Source organism: Alosa sapidissima, chromosome 1, assembly GCF_018492685.1.
Source record: "Alosa sapidissima isolate fAloSap1 chromosome 1, fAloSap1.pri, whole genome shotgun sequence".
NCBI lineage: Eukaryota > Metazoa > Chordata > Actinopteri > Clupeiformes > Clupeidae > Alosa > Alosa sapidissima.
In genome coordinates this window covers 48252883-48272029 of record NC_055957.1, presented here as the reverse complement: position 1 = coordinate 48272029, position 19147 = coordinate 48252883, and the positions used below count along the sequence as shown (strand labels likewise).

General features: G+C 41.1%; 2 protein-coding genes across 3 annotated transcripts in view; one reads left to right on the top strand and one right to left on the bottom strand.

The window, feature by feature from the left end:
• The window catches only part of mylk4a (myosin light chain kinase family, member 4a), a 31665-nt gene extending 26865 nt beyond the window's left edge, over nucleotides 1–4800 (bottom strand). For both annotated transcript variants that reach the window (XM_042098487.1, XM_042098507.1), the window contains exon 1: nucleotides 4652–4800. In XM_042098487.1, coding sequence (XP_041954421.1) covers nucleotides 4652–4707 — 56 coding nt within the window. In that variant the 5' untranslated portion in view covers nucleotides 4708–4800. The remainder of the gene's footprint in view (nucleotides 1–4651) is intronic.
• wrnip1 (WRN helicase interacting protein 1) lies at nucleotides 64–19138 on the top strand. Its single transcript, XM_042098523.1, has 7 exons — nucleotides 64–708; nucleotides 1611–1805; nucleotides 4794–5035; nucleotides 10310–10533; nucleotides 17743–17898; nucleotides 18257–18336; nucleotides 18572–19138. Exons 1-7 carry the CDS (start codon nucleotides 85–87, stop codon nucleotides 18851–18853), a joined length of 1803 nt encoding a protein of 600 aa, XP_041954457.1. The 5' UTR covers nucleotides 64–84; the 3' UTR covers nucleotides 18854–19138.
• Nucleotides 19139–19147: the final 9 nt, after the last annotated feature.

Sequence of the window (19147 nt, the reverse complement as noted above, 5' to 3'; positions counted from 1 at the left end):
CTAACAACATAAAGCAAAACTGCCAAATCCCCTGCAAATAAATTCCTGCCGGGTCACAGGTTACTGGCGCGAAATAAATATATCATGGCGGACTCAATACTGCCGGACGGTACAGTTCAGTGTCCCGTGTGTGCGGGCGAGTTTCAGCCTGCTACTATCAACGCGCACTTGGACAACTGTCTGACTGGAAATGACAATCCGATTTTATCTAGTACCAACAAGGAACCACCTTCCAAAAAGTCTCGCATTTCAGAGTTTTCTCTGTCAGGCTCAGGAGACACATCTGAGGGATCTGGAACGAAGTCGAATCGAACTGCACCGATGTTCACAGTTTTTCAGCATAAACAGAGATCGTCTGTTTTGACCAGCAAACAGAGTACAGACTCTAACGTTACCAGTAAAACCACAAAACGTAATGCGACTGACGTGGACCGGAATGAAGAGCCTACGAAGGGATGTGATGAAAATCGTTCGAACACACAGATTAGTGGTGCCTTAACTTCAACAGCCAAAAAAACGGACATATCTATGAGTGCATTAACGTTGCTTAATAGTGGCAAACCATTGGCAGAGAAACTTCGACCCAATACTCTTGAGGAGTATTTCGGCCAAAACAAAGTTTTAGGACAGCATACATTGCTTCGGTCACTCCTTGATTCTCAAGAGATTCCATCACTCATACTTTGGGGACCACCTGGGTGTGGAAAGGTAACACGCAAAAAAGAGAAAAGAATCACTAGCAGTGTGACCCTAAGCAAACGTTCTCCTGTCGCCGAGTGTTTTGACTAGTGTTTAGTAAGGTGTGGGTGTCAGAAAAAAGGTTTTTACATTTTTTGCAGCATATTGTATATCTATTTTTGGATAACGTTAGCCAATGATTTAATGAGTTTGAAATGTCTTTGCTGACTGACCTTACATTAAGCCAAACTGACCCACCTACCTATCTATCATTCAACTGAAAAGGAAGTCGAGGCCTTTTTTTTTTTTTTGTTCTACAACATAAGAACATCTGGTGTAGTGTGCGGCATTGGTGCATGCTATTTGATTACAGAAACTCAGCTAAACATGTGTCTTTCTCATGTAACCTTGTTTACATTGAACCCCAGCCTCACTGCACTCATGTGAATCCACGTTTGAGATTTGGAAAGCCCTTGGCATGCCATAGACTTCTAAGCATGCTTTCTGAAACGCTAGCAGTGGGTGTTGACAGTTTGTAGGCATGATCTTAAAGGCAAGATTTTGCTGCCTGCCCTGGAATGTGTAACTCACCCATACAACAAATTGGCATCACAAAGCAAGAGACTTTCCATGCCACTTGAGCTTGGATGCCACTTGTGCATGGTTTTGAAGGACAACACTTTGACACTGTCCCTGGTTGTCCTATATTTGTACCCTGTCATTACACCCACCCTCCACCTGTACACGCACATAAAATCAGAAATTCTAGTAATTTACACTATGTGTAGAGTGTGTATATGGGCAACGCACACATGATCCAATCCATATCTTTATAGTTTGCTGTTTGGCAATGTGCATTGTATTTCCCATTAATGAATTACACCTTGATTTTGCTTACTGATTTGCTTCTTTTTCAAACTGTCTCCTCACAGACCACTTTAGCTCATATTATCGCCAGCTCCAGTAAAAAGAATGGCACCGTGCGATTTGTGACACTGTCTGCCACCAGTACGTCCACCAATGAGGTGCGAGAGGTCATCAAGCAGGCCCAGAATGAGCTCCGGCTCTTCAAGAGGAAGACTGTCCTCTTCATCGACGAGATTCATCGCTTCAATAAGTCCCAGCAGGTATGGAATAGTACAACTTCTGGCAAAAATAATGGATCACCAGGCTAGGAATCACCACTCCTGGAGGATGTTCATTCAGCTTTTTTTTTTTTTTTTTTTTTTTTTAGAAAAAAGGCAAAGCGGATATGACTCAACTATATTTGCAACATAAGTTGCGTTTAAAATTTTTGGTACTTTGAGCTATGTTTCACAAAGCCAGAATGTTCCGTCTGTTACATAAAAATAGTTTTGAGGCATATATATGATTTGTATTTTGTAAAAAATAAAACGGCAATGACTATCCTCCAAGAGTGGTGATTCCATAATTGTTTTGCCAGGGGTTGTAATTCAACTCAAGGAAGCCATTTGAACTGCATAGCAAAGCCAGTCATTTTGGAGTTCAGTATTCAAGTGATGCCATTCTGCAAAAACAACTTCAGCATCCAAGTATTTGATGTGCTGTGTTCAGGGCAGTTTCAGACATTTATTGATGACAATTGTATCATCATTTTTATTTTATATTTTTCAATTCAACTACTACTAGTGAACTACCACCAAGTTTAAGTGGGTGTATTTCTCCACATCAATATATTTTAATCAGATTATTTCCTAACAAATGGACTCCTTGGTCACCTTGATGGCAAGTAATCGAAAGGGGGGAAAAAAACAACAAATGACTCAACTATAAAACATTATTTATTCCCTATCTAAAGATTTCCATTCAGATTGTATGGATTGTGTCAAAGGTACACTCAGTAGTCCTTTACATCAGCGTTTCTCAAACTTTTTCAGACGAAGGACCACTTAACCAATAAAAAAAAAGCATGGACCACCTAGCTAAAAAAAAAAAAAAGATAAGACCTACTTCAACAGTATGTTAGACTACACAATAGGCCTACTCACTGAACCACCTTGCTTATTGTCTTTGCACTTTGCTTATTGTGTCAGAGGATTCATATTATCTAAACTGGCATATCTTACATAGACGGTGTTGCAGAACTGTACATACAAGTTGGTTCAATATTGCAAACAACTGCATGACACCTAGGCTACACTCTCACTCTCTGATTCAGTCCAGTTGCTGCTGTGAACTATCAATAGATTACAGAACATTTTTGTTTAGACATTATCATAGACAAAGCATCATGTGTAGATGTCTGCATTTACATTCATGAAAATGGATTAATTGCCCACATGCAAGCAAAAAGTGTCTTATGTGTAATGAAAGAGAATGTACATTCAAAGTCAGAGTAGAAATCTGATCTAAATGTTACAGCCTTTTTTTAAGGATGCAACTCTATAATCCAGGACGGGGCTTTATTTAGTCCTTGTCAGTGTAGATGGATGGACTCCCCAGGGATACCCTAATGGACATGCAAGGCACTCTGGACAGTCTGTCTGCCAGGTCAAAGCCATTGTTAAAATGTTGTTTAAAAATACACATAGACAATGCCTGAAATGTTACACAAGCTGTAGCTCCCTTTTGTGTGTGTGTATCTTGTGCCCATTTTAGTTTGTTCTTGGAATCCGAATCTGAATGATGGACAGAATGGTTTAAAAGCAGATTTGTTCTTTTGTCATAACGGTACATTTCGGCATGGTCAGAAAATACCTGCACTAATTCAGGCTGTGGTCAAAATGGACCTGATTGGGGTGAGGGTCCTATAAATTAATAGAAGTACAGTACAGTGGATGTATATAAATGTGGACCTACTGTAAACTTGAGCTATAGAAAAAAGAATAGATATATTTAGCAAAAATAACAAATAACAAGAGATGGTTTAGATCTGTAGGCTTGTGTAAAAGAGTCTCCTCTATACCTCAACCTGTAGAATATTTGCTGTAGAAATCCAAATATAAATGTGTAAAGAATTTTACGTGTAAATTTGTTAAGTGCCCTATTATAGTCCATCATGATGGTATGAGTAAGGGATAATGTATTGTCCGCCGATTAATATCAGAAATTATTACATGGCTCTTCACAATGCACGTAGAATGGGATTTGACTTGAATGGGATTTCCCAAAGTCCCAGCGGCCATTATTTTCGACTAGAGGACCTCTAAAAAAAATAATGACCGCTGTCAATGGCAGCGGAGTTTGTGCTTCTAATTCAGGTCTTTCATATCACTCCGCAACTACTGGAACTTCAGTCAAAAGTGAAAAGCAGGCATGTATTCTAAAGAATGATTGATTCAAGTTCAGCGTGTGTTGTTGCAAACTATTTGTTTCTCAGCAAAAGCCACAATTAACGGTAACAAATAGGCTATAGCCTAGGCTATGTAGGCTAAATTGTCATATCGTGGGGAGTTTATTGTTTCGTTTTGGCAAGTAGCCACATAATAAGCGGGATAATGTATAGAACGCCGGGCATTATTGGGAAAATAAGGACCCCCTCCGCTGCGCGTCGGGGTCCTGTTCGCCCTGTCAGGACTTATTTTCCCAATAATGACCGGCGTTCTATACATTATCCCTTACATAAGTTTTGACAGGGTGAACATGACCCCAACCCCAAATAGAGTTTAACATTGAATCCTGACATTTGCCCTTTGTGCACCTGCACCTCAGCATCAGAACAGTTATCATTCACAGCAGCAGTGCCACATTTGAAGTGTGTAGAAACTCATTTATTTATACATTTAATTGAGATGAACTGACTATCAAATATAAATAGGAGGAAAATGTACAATATGCTATGTGTTCGTCATAATTCAGTACTACTGTTTACTTTTTTGTTTGTTTGTTTTTAAAACTGTATAATTTAAGTTTAAGGAATAATCTGTCTTCATATGATTTCAGTCTTGCATTGTCATATAGGCCTCCTGTGATCTTCACAATTGAGTTTGTCCTGTGGCAATGGTACACTCACCCCTGATATTTTGCTACTTTGGGCATGCTCAACATCTTCTTCTCTTTTCCTCCCATCGTTGACCTCTTGTTTCTTCTCCTCCTATTCTCTCTCTTCTCTCTCCTCGTGTCTCTTATGGCTACTCCTCCTCCTCTCTGCTCAGGACACTTTCCTCCCTCACGTGGAGTGTGGGACGGTCACACTGATCGGGGCGACCACCGAGAACCCCTCCTTTCAGGTCAACAGCGCCCTGCTTAGCCGCTGCCGCGTGATCGTGCTGGAGCGTTTGTCCGTGGAAGCGATGGGCTCGATCCTGAACCGAGCCGTGGATGCTCTGGGAATACGAGTTGTTCCAGTTGTCAATGGGGAGGATGACCGTTTGGCCTCTGCAGCACACCAGTCGGAGTAAGTGTGTGTACATGCCCCCTTCCACCCGGGAATGCGCTCTTATTATTTTGGTGCGTGTGGAATTCTAGTAAGGCCGCATGGCATGTTGATGCTCATTCTGAGCTCCGATTGGTCAAGGGGATTTCCTGTGTCTCCCATGAGGCCCCCCCCCACACAATATATTTTGGTAATTTATTAGTCAGCTGGAAGTATGATTGGTTGTGTCAGCTGACAGTTGTCCTGGCCCCTGTTCCTAACTGTCCATAAGTAGGCCATCCCTGGGGAGGCGGGAGAAGAGGGTAACTGAGAAAGCTGTTAAGTGTTGGCAGGAGATGAATCTGGGCCTTGAGATTCATGGCAGCCTCTTCTGGTAAACAGAGGTCATCAGAGCTGGCCTGGGGTTTCAAATGATAGGGGACTGTCTGATTGTTTCACAGTATTTTGTATTTTGAAATGGGATGTCCAAAACTATAAATGGTTTAACTCTAAAATCAAAACTGTACAACGTTTTTCCTACACATTTCCTTTCAATTAGTGCGGTCCAGATTCTTTAGTTTATGTATTTTATGTCCACATACAACTCTTTTAGTTGGTTTTGGTTAGCTTTTAAATGGGTCTGCTCTCCTAACACAAAAGGGTTTTTTTTTCCCCTTGTGTTGACTCGTAATTGAAATTAAAAGCACAGACATTGTGCCTCTATGAGCATGAGTGGTTTGGTCACTCCATCTCACTGGACTGACAAGTTAAAGCCGTGTTGAAACAACGGTCACCATGACCTTTTCTCCTTTTCTTACCGCTAGCTGTCAGCTCGCAGCTGGCTGTTAGCAGGTGATGCTGTGTTTCCATCATCATTTTACAATGGCAAAGTATCAAAGTATCAGGGTCCACAGGTTATACCGGTAAGCTCAAAACTGTTGCCATTGTAGATCATGTCTCAGGCGATTAAGCTCTTTACAGCAGGGTATTTGGTTTTGTGGTTTTTGTAATGCTGTTCATCACTCATCAGTAAGATGTTCCCTTGGACAAGAGGTGTCCAGATTTCAGATATTATTTGTGCGTTAGGGCAGGGTGATATTATTGAAATTTTATATAAAAATAATTTACCTAGTAACAATCATTTCTCCTGTGCTGGCAAGTTTGAAAATAACATATCTATTTCAACTAGATGAGCAGAAGTCTGCCATGTTAAGGAAAGTGAGAAAAATGTTGTTATTTCTGTAATTTTAAAGAAAGTGGGGTAAAATGCCTGGACTTCATCCAGATCCACTCCAAAATCCAGTGGATCCCTGCTTGGCCCATGCTCCACCTCTTAACCAACTTTCATGAAAATCAGCCTGTTTGTCTTTGCATAATCCGTCAGACGGGTTCCAACAGGTAAATATGGAAACCAACAATGTGCGAGAAACAACGAGAAACTGATCTGCTTGGTGGTGGTAATGAAGGTTTAGACTCTAGAGTGTTTGAACATTGCACTTACTGTTTGTGTTTCTAATGAACCACTCATGTATTTCTAACCCTAACTCATTTCCTTAGCATTTCTATCCAAAGAAACGTACAACTCAAGTAAGGTTTAGATCTATCTATTAGATTTTTAGATCTATTCTCTGAGATTGAATGTATGAACTTGATATTTAAAAGGTTATGCTGTGCCAGCTGTGGTAGAGGAACTTACCATCGGTCATACATAGCTGAACACTTAAACAAACTTTTGTTGCATAGACGAACATGCTCACATGCCCCACAAAACAACTCTAGCAGATGTGGAACACAAGATTAGGATTTATAGAACCAAACAAAACACGCACAGGGGCTATCGGATATTTTCCAGTGGACATCAGCAAAAAATGGCGGCTTTTGGCAGCACTTCAGCTTCCCTATCAGATTTTACAGTCCTATCAACTGTCATGGGAGCTAGATGGATGGTGTCTAAAAAGGCGCCAGGCATTTTGGCTCATGCGGGGTCAGCCCAGAGCCCAGCTGAGACCGTGAGATTTATTTCCTCTGTGCACGCGTCCCCAAAAAAAGGCCTCTACGCTGGCACTATTGACGACCAGTCTGAGGTTGTGTCTGTGATGGGGATGCTTGAATTTAATGAGGTGTGTTTGCAGACCAGTTGAAGGTATTAAGTTCAGAGGCCACTTAGCACATTCAACGTAAACAGCTTGTTCTTCAGTTTACCCATGTGCTCTTTGTGTCTATGCATTATGCAGTCGTTGCATAAGGCATGATACGATATTGATTTATTTCAGATGGTGTTGTCTAGACATTTTCTTTTTTTGTGATGGGTTTTATGCTTTTGTTGACTTCTGAAGAAGCACTGAAATGTAACGAAAGTACAGGGGGGGGGACACAAACATATCGTAGTCCATGATTTTTTTAAGTGTATATTTCACAACAAAAAAATATGCAGTAGTTGCAATACTTTTAAAGAATTTCCAGTCAAGATATTGTTGCTCGGAATAAAACGTACTTCATGTAAACAGATGACACAGTTTAATTTTTTATTTCATTTGGAATAGTTTAATCATTATGACAAAAAAACCTAGTGTCCACCTAAAATCCACCTAGTGTTGCTGTCTGGATGGCAAGGCCAGCCTTTTTTTTTTTTCAAACTTTGCTGATTTGAAGATCATTCATAGTCTTGTGGGAGGTTATTAATGGGATGACAACTAAACACCCACCAATAGTGAAAGTATGCCGTTTTGGATATGTATACATAGGCATTGCATTCTCCACTTAGCTGTGGTGAGATGTTAATTATGGTCTGTAAACAGTATGTTAGTCTCTGATTTCAGGTATTCAGACTTTGGGTGACACTAGCACTGAGAATGTGACTGGGAAATTTGACAGTTGTGTTTATCTAAACTGTAAATGTGCAAGTCTTTCAATTAGTCCTGAAGAATGAGAACCAGAGGAGGAGAGTTGAGAACGTGTAGTAAGACTGTGACCCACATTGCTCCTCAAGAGTAGAGTTCCAGATCGCCTGCCATTCTGACTTTGTCACAGCACCATGGGGTCATTCACTCAGTGGGACATCCTGTTCCCCTCACACCACTCGGCCTTTACCCTCACATGCTGCTCTCCTGGCAGCACCTACTCGAGCCCAGCTCCATGTCAGGGAAAATCCGCTGAGCCAAACAAGTTGTTTTTGGTGGCTGATAGACTTTAGAATCATCTGCTACTAATCACAGCTCAACGGTACTGGATACTGAATGACTTCACACAACTTTTTATATGTAACCTACTGCCCTAGATGTGGCAAACACATTAATTGTATAATTTGTATGAAATTAACTTTCTGACTCCTCATCAAGACATTTAATTGTGCACATGTGCTTACTGGTACATGTTTAGGTAAAACTTATGCTTTTTGAAGTAGGCCTTTGTCCTTGCTTATGTGTAAATATTTTAGTAACTACTAGGCTTGGGCAACATAGACAAGGGATATATATCAATGTTTCACTGTATTTTTACATTAACAATATAAATTACTGCACTAAAGTGTTAACATTTGACAATGCATTTTTGGCCACAAATCATGCAAGCATCATATTGTAGTTGAGAGTCATGCAAAATGCAAACAGGATACCAAATAGGTAAAACTTAAACCTATCAATCACTAACCTAAACACAGAATGAAAATGTCAGGGAAAATGCACCACAAAAACACCACTACTGTAAAGTAGACCAACAAATGAAAATGTAAACAGTTCTAAGAAAAATCCAAAGACCAGGATACATTGTCCAAATAAGTCTTAACCAATGGTTAAAACCTCAAATCCATTCAAAACTCTATAATTATCAAAACTCAAAATCATTAGAATCAAGTATTGGCTCAGAATTTAAACACTGATTCTTATTTCATTTTATTCGCTTATGGAGAACGTGAATTTAAAAGGGAAAACGGATAAATAAATTGTACCCCTTCCAACAGATAAGCTCCACATTCTGTTTGTTCTGTTTTTAGGTACATGTGCGATGCCCACAATGATGTTGTCAATATCATAATATGAAAAATTCTCATCATGAGGCGTAATAATCATGTTATAACATGAACAATACGATACAGCACAATGGGTGTGTGAACACCTAAAATCTCACAGATCATCAGCAGCATCATTTGCTAATCAGGTAATCTCCCAGAATTGTATTGCAGCAGGTGATGGCAATATATCACCTCAAGGAGGTGAGGGCCACCATATTCATTATTTGTCCATACTCCGGTTGCAATAGGAAAGTTTGCATAGTTTGAGTATAGCTCTGTAACAGCCCCTTTGTTTTTGTTTTTTTGCAGAGCCTTAAAGTTTGCATAGCTCTTTGAACTGTGGCATTGATGGTAGTTAAATGGGTTTAGGGGGCAACAAATCCATCATGACGCAAATAGCACATGCTCATCCGTCCATTTATATTTCATCAGCTTTGTCACATCGAAAGTTGAAACTCGCACAAACCATTTGTACATAACATAGGTTACACAAACATAAACATAAGTTAGGCTTTCAATGTTTGATCCAACCAGCATTTCAGTGATGTTTTTGTCTAGGACAGCAATTTAACCCACACAAAGATCCCATTTCTCTCCATGTGCAAGAGTTTGTGAGGAGGCAAAAGAGAGAGAGGTATCGAGTCACTGGTCTCTGCCAACACAGGGTGTGGACATAGTTAGAATTATCTATGCTTAACCAGCGAAATTGAAGAGGTCTCACACAGCCCACGCCAAGGCAATCAAACACAAGTAGAGGAGGGCAATAGAAGTCTAAATAGGGCTTGTTCATAAGGTTGTTTTTATTAGGTATGTCTGATTATTTATATTTTTTGGAAGGGGATTGCTAAATGGGTTAGAAGATGTGACCCACATTTTCTCTTGTGATGTATGCCACACGCTGATCTCTCTCCAGGATGTTAAATGTTAAGGTGATCTGGAATTAATTAGCCTTATAGATATAGCTCGCAAGGGCTGCTCTCAAAACACTGTCTTACTGTCTGAGGGTCATGCTGCTAACACCGAAATTACCTGCCAGATGACCCACATCATACTTTATGGATAGAGTAGGCTTGTTAACCACAAACACTTTCAGAGGAAAGCATTTCTTCTGTTGTTAAGAGAAAATGGTCTGGTAACACTCACCATTGAGTTTTTCAAACATCACATTACAGTAAGAGCTTTCAAAGGCGAATGTTTCATCTGCACTTTCATATCTATGTGTAACCTGTTCTTTGTGGGAAGTACATGGATAGTGATTTTTCTAACCATGTAATTGTCTGATGAAACAGTGTTGTTTCGATCTGCAGGCCTCAGGTGTACATTGAGCAGAAAGCCCTGGATACCATCGCCCACCTGTGTGATGGGGATGCCCGTGCTGGACTCAATGGACTCCAGCTGGCCGTGCAGGCCAGAGTGGCTGCCCACAGGGCGGGCATGCCGGACCCCAGCAGAGACGCCCCACATATCCTCATTCAAGAGGACCATGTCAAAGAGGGCCTCCAGAGATCCCACATCCTTTATGACAAAGCTGGTGAGCTTCTTATCTCTTCTCTTCGTTTACATGTTGTTTTATTCCTGGTTTGTTATTGTTCATTCATGTTTTTTTAGCATATTGTGTTATGTTGTGTTTAACTTGTTTTTGTTGTTGTTGTTGACTTGTCTATACATCACATCAGAGGGGTATTCCAGAAAGGAGGTTTAACAAACACTGAGATAAAACTTAACCTCTGGGTTGTCTGAACCTGTGGCGACTAAACCCGAGCTGTCGGTTCCAAAACACCGGTTACCAGTTAGTTCAATCAACCCTGTGTTAGATAACCTAGAGTTGTGCGCGTTCACGGCGAACAAGGCATCATCTATTGAGAGTCGAAACCATGAGTGAAACCGGCGAAACGAAGAGCACCGTATTTTTCAGAGGCGGAGTAGTCGAGGCTTACGAGGAGGAGAGAACTGTAATAACAAAGAGAGCAATACTTAAGCGCCTGTGTCCGAGAATAGCCTAACTGACGGTGTAAAGCACAATTAAATAATTCACTGGACATCACGTATTGTATTGACTGCTTTGAATGATGCTTTCTTAAACTAGCCTACCTTGTCACAGATTGAGTGGGCCATAGAATTCTTTGAGAATCCCAAATGTAATTTTCTATTTTAACGCGGGTTCTGCAGCTGTGGGCCAAGCCTATTGGACACATTTCGGTGCATATTTGGAAAATTTAATAAGTGATGCTGACCTGCCAGTTGGTGAAACTACACATTAATGATCCTCGTGGGTTTGTGTCCAGGAAAACGAATGAAGTTGCGCAGGAACTGCTTTAGCGCAAGGCAAACTTTACGCACCGACCGACAGCTTGCCGATATGCTCTGCGTCTCCAGTCGGAGAGCGTGTGTAGCCTATTAAAAAAATATTTTATGCCAAATGCCATCAGCATTTTTAACCAAACTTAGTGACAACATGCATACCCGGCTGAGCTGTACAGCTATATTTAAACTTATTTATTAATTTTCTATAGGCTATGTTTCCCCTTTTTTGTACTGTACTTGTTTTAATTATATCTTGTGTCTGAGATGTTGTTTGTCCATCTGTCTGGTGAGCCAAACACAAATGTCCACTATGGTGTAGGCTAGCTAGCCTACATTAAAGATTTATTTTATTCTATTCTAATCCACCATGCGTAATGTAGGGATGGAGAATGCTTTTCAAGTAGCCTATATTCAGGATTCAGCTGAAAAACTCTAGCGTTCTTGAAAAACTCGTTTGGAAAATATTGGATAGGCTATCATGTGATGTCGTGGTCTTATCGCCCTCTCACGGTGAATTGCACGGATGAATATTACATGATTTTGTGCTTCTTTGTCAATCGGACCTTCGTCAAAATGAAACGCCATTGTGTGACAAGTGTAAAAATAGCGGCCTGATTGAACATGCACTGAAATAACCGAACATAATTGAACATAACCTGAACAAAACCTACCCCCTATCAGGTTAAGTTCAGAGCCTATGTTACCATAGTTACTTACATAGCCTGATCATTTTTGAGCTTTCTGGAACTGAAATCCCAGGTTTACCGTTTACTCTGGGTTTACATACCCAGGTCAGTTCAGAGCCTATGTTACCAAAGTTACTTACATAGCCTGATCATATTTGAGCGTTCTGGAACTGAAATCCCAGGTTTACCGCTAACTCTGTGTTAACATACCCAGTTAAGCCAGTAAACCTGCTTTCTGGAATACCCCTCAGATGATTTAACAATGTTACAAAGACGTAGCCGACTTTAAGGCAAAACGTGTCACTTTCTATTATTGTAATTGGCAGAATAATTGTCAACATATTTTGAGATGAATTACAAAACCAAAGAACCAACAAAGTTGGAGTTGGTTGGTTATTTGTTTGTTGGTTGTTTGTTTGTACTTTTTGTTTGTTTGTTTGTATTTTTTCCGTTAAAGCATACACTCTGTCAGTTGGTCAGTCAGATCATCATCAGTCATAATTACAACTCTACACTGTGAGTCTTAGCAACGGATAAACACCATGGGGCCTTGCTTAAATCCAGGCCCATGTGTAGAGAGGACATCCTGGCCCTAATGAGGCACCCTAACCCAGAGGGAGCTCCGCTGCCAAGGCCACAATAAACAGCTACCAGCTGGCATGGTGTCTCTACAGAGGAAGGGTTCTACTTACGCACAGCCCCCAGCAGAGCTCAAGATTCTCCTCAGAGACAGATTCTGTATAAATAGCTTTGTCAACAGCACACACTAATGCTGACCCATGCTGTTTGGGCTATTGGATTGTTATGGTTTCTCTAACCATCATGCCTGTTAATTCCAGACAGTTCAGTGTTACCCATCTGGAAATTCAATGAATATTGAATATTTTGACAAGGTGTGGGCCTGAGTTTACCCCCAACCCCCCCATTCCAGTCCACTTTCTCTTGTAGGTCAGTGGCTCACCTTAGGTAAGCGAACAATATTGTTGGATTGTGTGCACACTGGGGGCCAGATGTACTAACGCTTTTGCGCCTATTTCAGGCGTATTTGTTTCGCGTAAAATCATTGCGAGGTATGTACAAACAGGCCGCAATGATGTAAAAGCGCAAACTGCCTGTCGCGGGAGCTGAAAGTGGCAGATTGCGATTGTCATGTCATGCAAATGCATTCATGGGAGGATCCAGGGGAAAGTGGGAGTTTAGCGTAAAAAGATGGGAGGGGAAGAGTAAAGAGCGCCTAGTTATGTATTCTGCGGTATGTACAAAGACTGCTCCTGAAAGCGCACGTCTATTCTGCGCCTAAATACTTCCGCCTTGTAAAAGCAGGTGTTAGTCCAAATTGCAGTTCAATGCGTCAATAAGAGAACCTTTCAAAGACAACAGAATCGCTGTTTAGAGCACCAGTTTTTTGTGGTGAAAGTATTTGTACTACCAAAAGCAACCTTAACTTTCGTTGGCCTTTCGAATGTCTTACTTTCACTTTCACGTCATTCACTTAAACTTTCCTACTTACTAGATTTGACCAATCTTCCATAGCCTACGTGCACAAGTAGTTTGAGTAGAACTACTGATCTTCATTATCTCCCTGCTTGTTTACATCTTATCATGTATGGTATTATTTCGTCATCAGTTAACTTCATTCAACTGCGCTTGTATGTAGGCGCTGCCATTCAGTTGTGGACGTTCGTAAATTGCGTTTATGGGCGGAGAAAGGCAGAGAAAGGCGCAGTTTACACTAAGGATTGAACGATTGATAAATACGTCGGAAACTTGGGTCTGACATCGTTCGCAATCTGCGGTGTGTCCATGACGCTGATAACGCTACGTTAGTACATCTGGCCCTGGGTGCATACTTCACCTCATCTTCCTGCAATACACAGCCTCTCCTCCTCTCACCATCTTACAGAGCACCATCTCTCAAAGACCACATTTTGTTAGCCCTGTTTTACTCTTCCCACCATTTCGCCACAAGTCACTTTAATGATCTGTCATTTCCTCCTGCAATTTCCCTGATAAACGACTTACACAGACAGATGTTTCCCTGACTTTCATTTGACTCTCCCGCTGACTTTTTCAACTGCGTTCAATGTTTCTTTTTTCCCCCCCTATACTCTGGGTTTTAAAAAATGAAGAAAAAAAACTGAGGGGAAACCCTTTGAAGAGCGCTGAAGAAGTGTCTGGATCTTTCCACAAGGCTGTGTGTCATCACCAGCATTGAACTATGTGAGTTAGCCTGCATGCTGTGTGAGGCTCTGCCTTAGCATTCATCCCCCCGCGGATCACTGGCTGTCAGACCTTGGGCCCCGGGAGATGAAAAACAGCCACATTATATAAGAGCGGTTGGGCTCTGCCTTGTGAGGGGAGATTTACTGTACCCCAAAGCCATGTCCCGCTCTTCAGAGACACCGCTTAAACATCCCTTTAAGGATGACTAATGAATTAAGGGTGCGTTTGTAATATTTAAAGACCTTCTTGGAGGACATTCAGTGTTCATTATTTATCCCCACTTCACCACCTCAGGTGTTATGTAAGGAAAGCACCTTTTTTTTAATATCTTCAGGAGTCTTGAGGATTTAGGACTTTCGTAGTTGATCTGACAGGGCAGAAGATAGTCTTCTCGTGGAAATCTCTCAAAACACTTTCCCAGGAACATTATACTTGGATCCATATGCATACAGTGGGTTTTGGCAGTATTAATACTTTAATGCAGTGGTCCCCAAACTACGGCCCGCCACCTCATTTTGGGTGGCCCCCCAAAACATGTCCGTAGTATATATCATCCGGCCCGCACGGGAGTACAACATTGTCAAACTAAAACCTCCGCAATTTTCCCCATTCATTCTCTATGGCGAGTCTTATCAGTACACATGTAATACTCTTTTTGTCCACCGGTGGTTGTTTTGGAGCTGTTTTGCGTCTGCCATCGAAAACGGAATGAAATGTAGGCCTACCTGCAAACAATGTAAGAGGCCTATGCAAGGATTAAAGTTCTCCGTCGTATGACGGATTTCCGTCAATTTGATTTTAGAAATGTCATATTTGAGATCGATGCAGATCCGGTGAGAAAAAAAAATAGGAGGGGGGTCTATCACCTTTTCTTTTCCTTTTTTTAAAACTACAAATATTAGGTCCGATGAATGAATGTGTGTGATGGTAAATGTTTAAAGACCTAATAGTGTTCTTGAGAACTTTCTGTGTCTCAATCAGAGACCGCTCAAGAAGATACGTCAGCCATGAGTTTCGCTTTGTTTATATTGTAGCTACACGCTTGTCTCATTGGCCTGGGGCGGTTGCTTAAAAAAAAAAGAACACGTCTGGAGGACGGTCAAAGTTGGATTATAGTGACACCATCGAGACAGCTGATGAGGTTGCCCAATCCGTTTAACTTTTTTGGATATGATATTGTGAGCTCTATGTGCGAATTTGGAGGCTGTGTTCTTTTCGTGCATCAATGTAGACAATGTCTTACTATCGCAAACTCTTTTCGGGGGAGGTCATTCATTTTGGGTGTCACCTATGACTTGAACAGATAGCCTGCTGCCACCCGATGTAGCCTACTATTATTGTTACAGTTTTTGATCAATGCAACTAACAGTATGTGTAAAGCGACGCAATATAAACCGTAGCCTATGCCTATCCCGTCTGTTTTTCACAATTTGCGACGGAAGGTTTTGACTGAGCATGTTAACATAAAGTAATAATATCGCGAACTGTTGAGTAAGGGGGTCAGTCATGTTTGTGACGCACAGACCACCTTGTAGCCTATTTTGCTTAGGCCTCATTTTAACGACAGTAGGTTGTGAGCGTATGTTGACAAAAAATAACCATGCAATTAAAATAGTCAACTTAAAACTTTGCTATTATTAATGTATAGCACAAAACCATAACCAGTAGGCCTACCAGAACCTTGCATATTAGCGTCATGATTTGTGTGCGTCTGTCATGGATGCGTTGCTAGTCAAGTTTATTTATATAGCGCATTTCATACACAGAGGTCATTCAATGTGCTTTACATAAACACCAATGTGCTTTACATAAACAACAATAAAGGAAGGCACAGGTGTCAAAAGTTAAAAAATAAATGGAGATGGGCGGCTGTTGGAAACGGGGGAGAACTAACAAGCCATGGTGTAAAAAAATAAAGTGCCAGGGGTTTGCTTTTGCGCGGTTTGCTGCAAGAAAATTGTTTATGGATGCAATAGGAAAATGTTTTAGCACGCCAACAATCAGAAGACCGCCATAAGGTTAACGTTCGTGCACTTCAGGACATCTTCCCTACCTGGTGCAACTAGCCACCACGACAGAGGTAGGCTACGTTTATCTATGGTTGACCGTGTTTGCGCTCAGAAAGTAGGCTACGCATGTTCTTTCATAGCGCAACACGATTGTCGTTATCAGATGCGCAGACCTCCTGCATGAGCACACACAGTATTGCTGCTCATTGGAAAACTTGAGTTGTCTGTAAAACTCAAAATTACCATGTTTTCATTAAATGCAGATGAGGCAACACATGGAAATATGAACAATATCTAGACTGTTCTGATTCGTTACTTTGATGAGGAAATGTGAAGTCTTGCAAACTTGATTTTATAGATTTTACTTAGTGTTGAATTGCATATTAACAAGAAAAGAAATCTCCCCTTTAAACACTTTTGGCCTGAAGTAATTAAATAAGAGTGTGTTAAAGCCTTTCTACAATATTGCTGCAGTAGAAAAGAACAGCAATGGCTAATCCGCAATGGTCAGGGATGGTATTGAAATATTGTTTTGTTCAACAGGAAAACTCAATCTCAATCAAGAACACTCTCAATTCGCCTTATTCACATGACTAAAACGAGGCTACAGGGTACACAAATCATAGGATTGTTATGTTCTATGCATTCACCTGTAGGTGGCATTAATTACATAGTAACTTAGTACCCTGTAGCCTCATTTTGGTGTTTATTTGGTGCTTTACTTTGCTGTTTACATCTTTTTGTACATTAAAAACCAATAGGTCGCGATAGGGGTGCTATCTCTATAGGTAGATATGAACAACGTATGACTTATGACCTGAAAAAAGTTCAGTCAAACGATTTTTTTTCACTTTAATCCCTGCCTATGCTGACTGCATCAGTGCTCAAAGTATTTTAAAAATGTATCAATTAATTGTTAATAACTAACTAACTTCTATTCAAGTCATATTTTTGGGACTTTCTGGGATAAATATTTTATTTTTTTATTCACTCGTTCAAATGTTCATACAAAGAGTTCACAAAGTTCTCATCAGGTGACTGAAAGTTAGAATGGTGGTCATTTCAGATCACTTCAGCACTTCATAAAATTCTCATAGTTTGAGAACTTTAAATTATTTGTAGGATATTCACAACTTGAGCTGTGTATGCAAAGACACAGAATTCAGAGTTCACACATTTTTTAATAAAATATACTTTTGGGACTCCCTGCTAATACTTTTGGGAATGCAAACTTTTTTTATTAGTATTATTTAATTTTACACTGAAATGGCATGATGACAATATAAACACAGCTAACAATGGTAAGTTGCAATAGCCTATGATTAAATGTAATAGAATATTCAACTAAGGTAGACTGCTGTTGTTCACAGCACTAAGCTATTTATGGTTACTGATATAGAACTACTCCGAGACTCTGGCCCTCTCTTGGAGCCAGGCATAGTGAGCTGGCCCTCGGAAGAAAAAGTTTGGGGACCACTGCTTTAATGTAATGTGTGTGCTTGTTAATGTTCTTTACAGGTGAGGAGCACTACAACTGTATCTCTGCGCTTCACAAGTCTTTGCGGGGTTCTCATGAGAATGCTGCCCTCTACTGGTTGGGCCGAATGCTGGAGGGAGGAGAGGACCCGCTGTATGTGGCACGTAGGCTCGTCCGCTTTGCAAGCGAAGACATTGGTACGGGACTAGTCCTCTGACCTATTTGTGTTGCTTTTTAATACTCCACTTACCTTCTGGTAGTACATGATCGTAAATGTCTACTTATTTATAGCCATTAAAACGGGATACATTACACTGGTAGTTAGATATCCTGTTTAAGTAGATGGGTGAAACTCTAGTCGACCTTGACTGAGTCGATAGCTACACTATCACTGTTTTTGTGTTTGACTTTGAGCTGTGTATGAGTACACCATGTCCCCAGGTGTTTGTTCCCATGTCTCTTTCTTTTCCTCCTCTCACTCTCTGTTCCCTTCATCCGTGGGCTCTGTTCCTCTCTGTCGGTCTCATTGTTATTGTCTGTGTGTGTCTCCTGCAGGTTTGGCTGACCCCGCTGCCTTGCCCCAGGCAGTGTCTGCCTTCCAGGCCTGCCACTTCATCGGCATGCCTGAGTGTGAGGTGAGACTGGCTCAGACTGGCTTTGATCACCTACACATAATCCACAACCCTCTCTCATGGCCCAGACATAAATGACTGAAAAAGTTTTTTTCCATCACATTTCTCCTTATTTTCTTTTATTTATTGTTATTTATTTATTTGTTTGTTTGTTTGTTTTTTCACCTAATTTTTTGGATATCTTTTTGCTACCCTCCTCATCTCACCTTTATTCTCTCCCATGCTCTCCTACTCCCAGGTCATTCTGGCCCAGTGTGTGGTGTACTTGGCTCGGGCGCCGAAGTCGGTGGATGTCTATAAGGCCTACAGTAATGTGAAGGCCTGCCTGAGGAACCACCGCGGCCCGCTGCCCCCGGTGCCGCTCCACCTGCGCAACGCCCCCACCCGCCTCATGAAGGACTTGGGCTACGCCAAAGGCTACAAGTACAACCCTGCCTTCAGCTCTGCGGTGGAGCAGGAGTACCTGCCCGAGGAGCTGCGTGGGATGAACTTCTTCACCTGGACTCCCACTGACCAGTAATGTCCTCTCTGGTTAGAGGGACGTTACTCTGGGGATGTCTGCTCTTAGTATGACACTTGAAGTGGAATGTCAGTGGACTGCTTGATGTGTGTGCATTGGGGAGATGACTCTTATTGAATGCATTACCAATGGATCTGTTCTTTGGAGTTGTTAAATCCTCTTTTGTTTGACATGGCTTTGCAAAAAAAGACAGATGCAGAATGCAGATACGTTTTCATTTGAAGGTATGTTATATCTGGCATTGCTTTTACAATCATCATCATAATAAATATTTTCACAACAAAATGTGCAAAA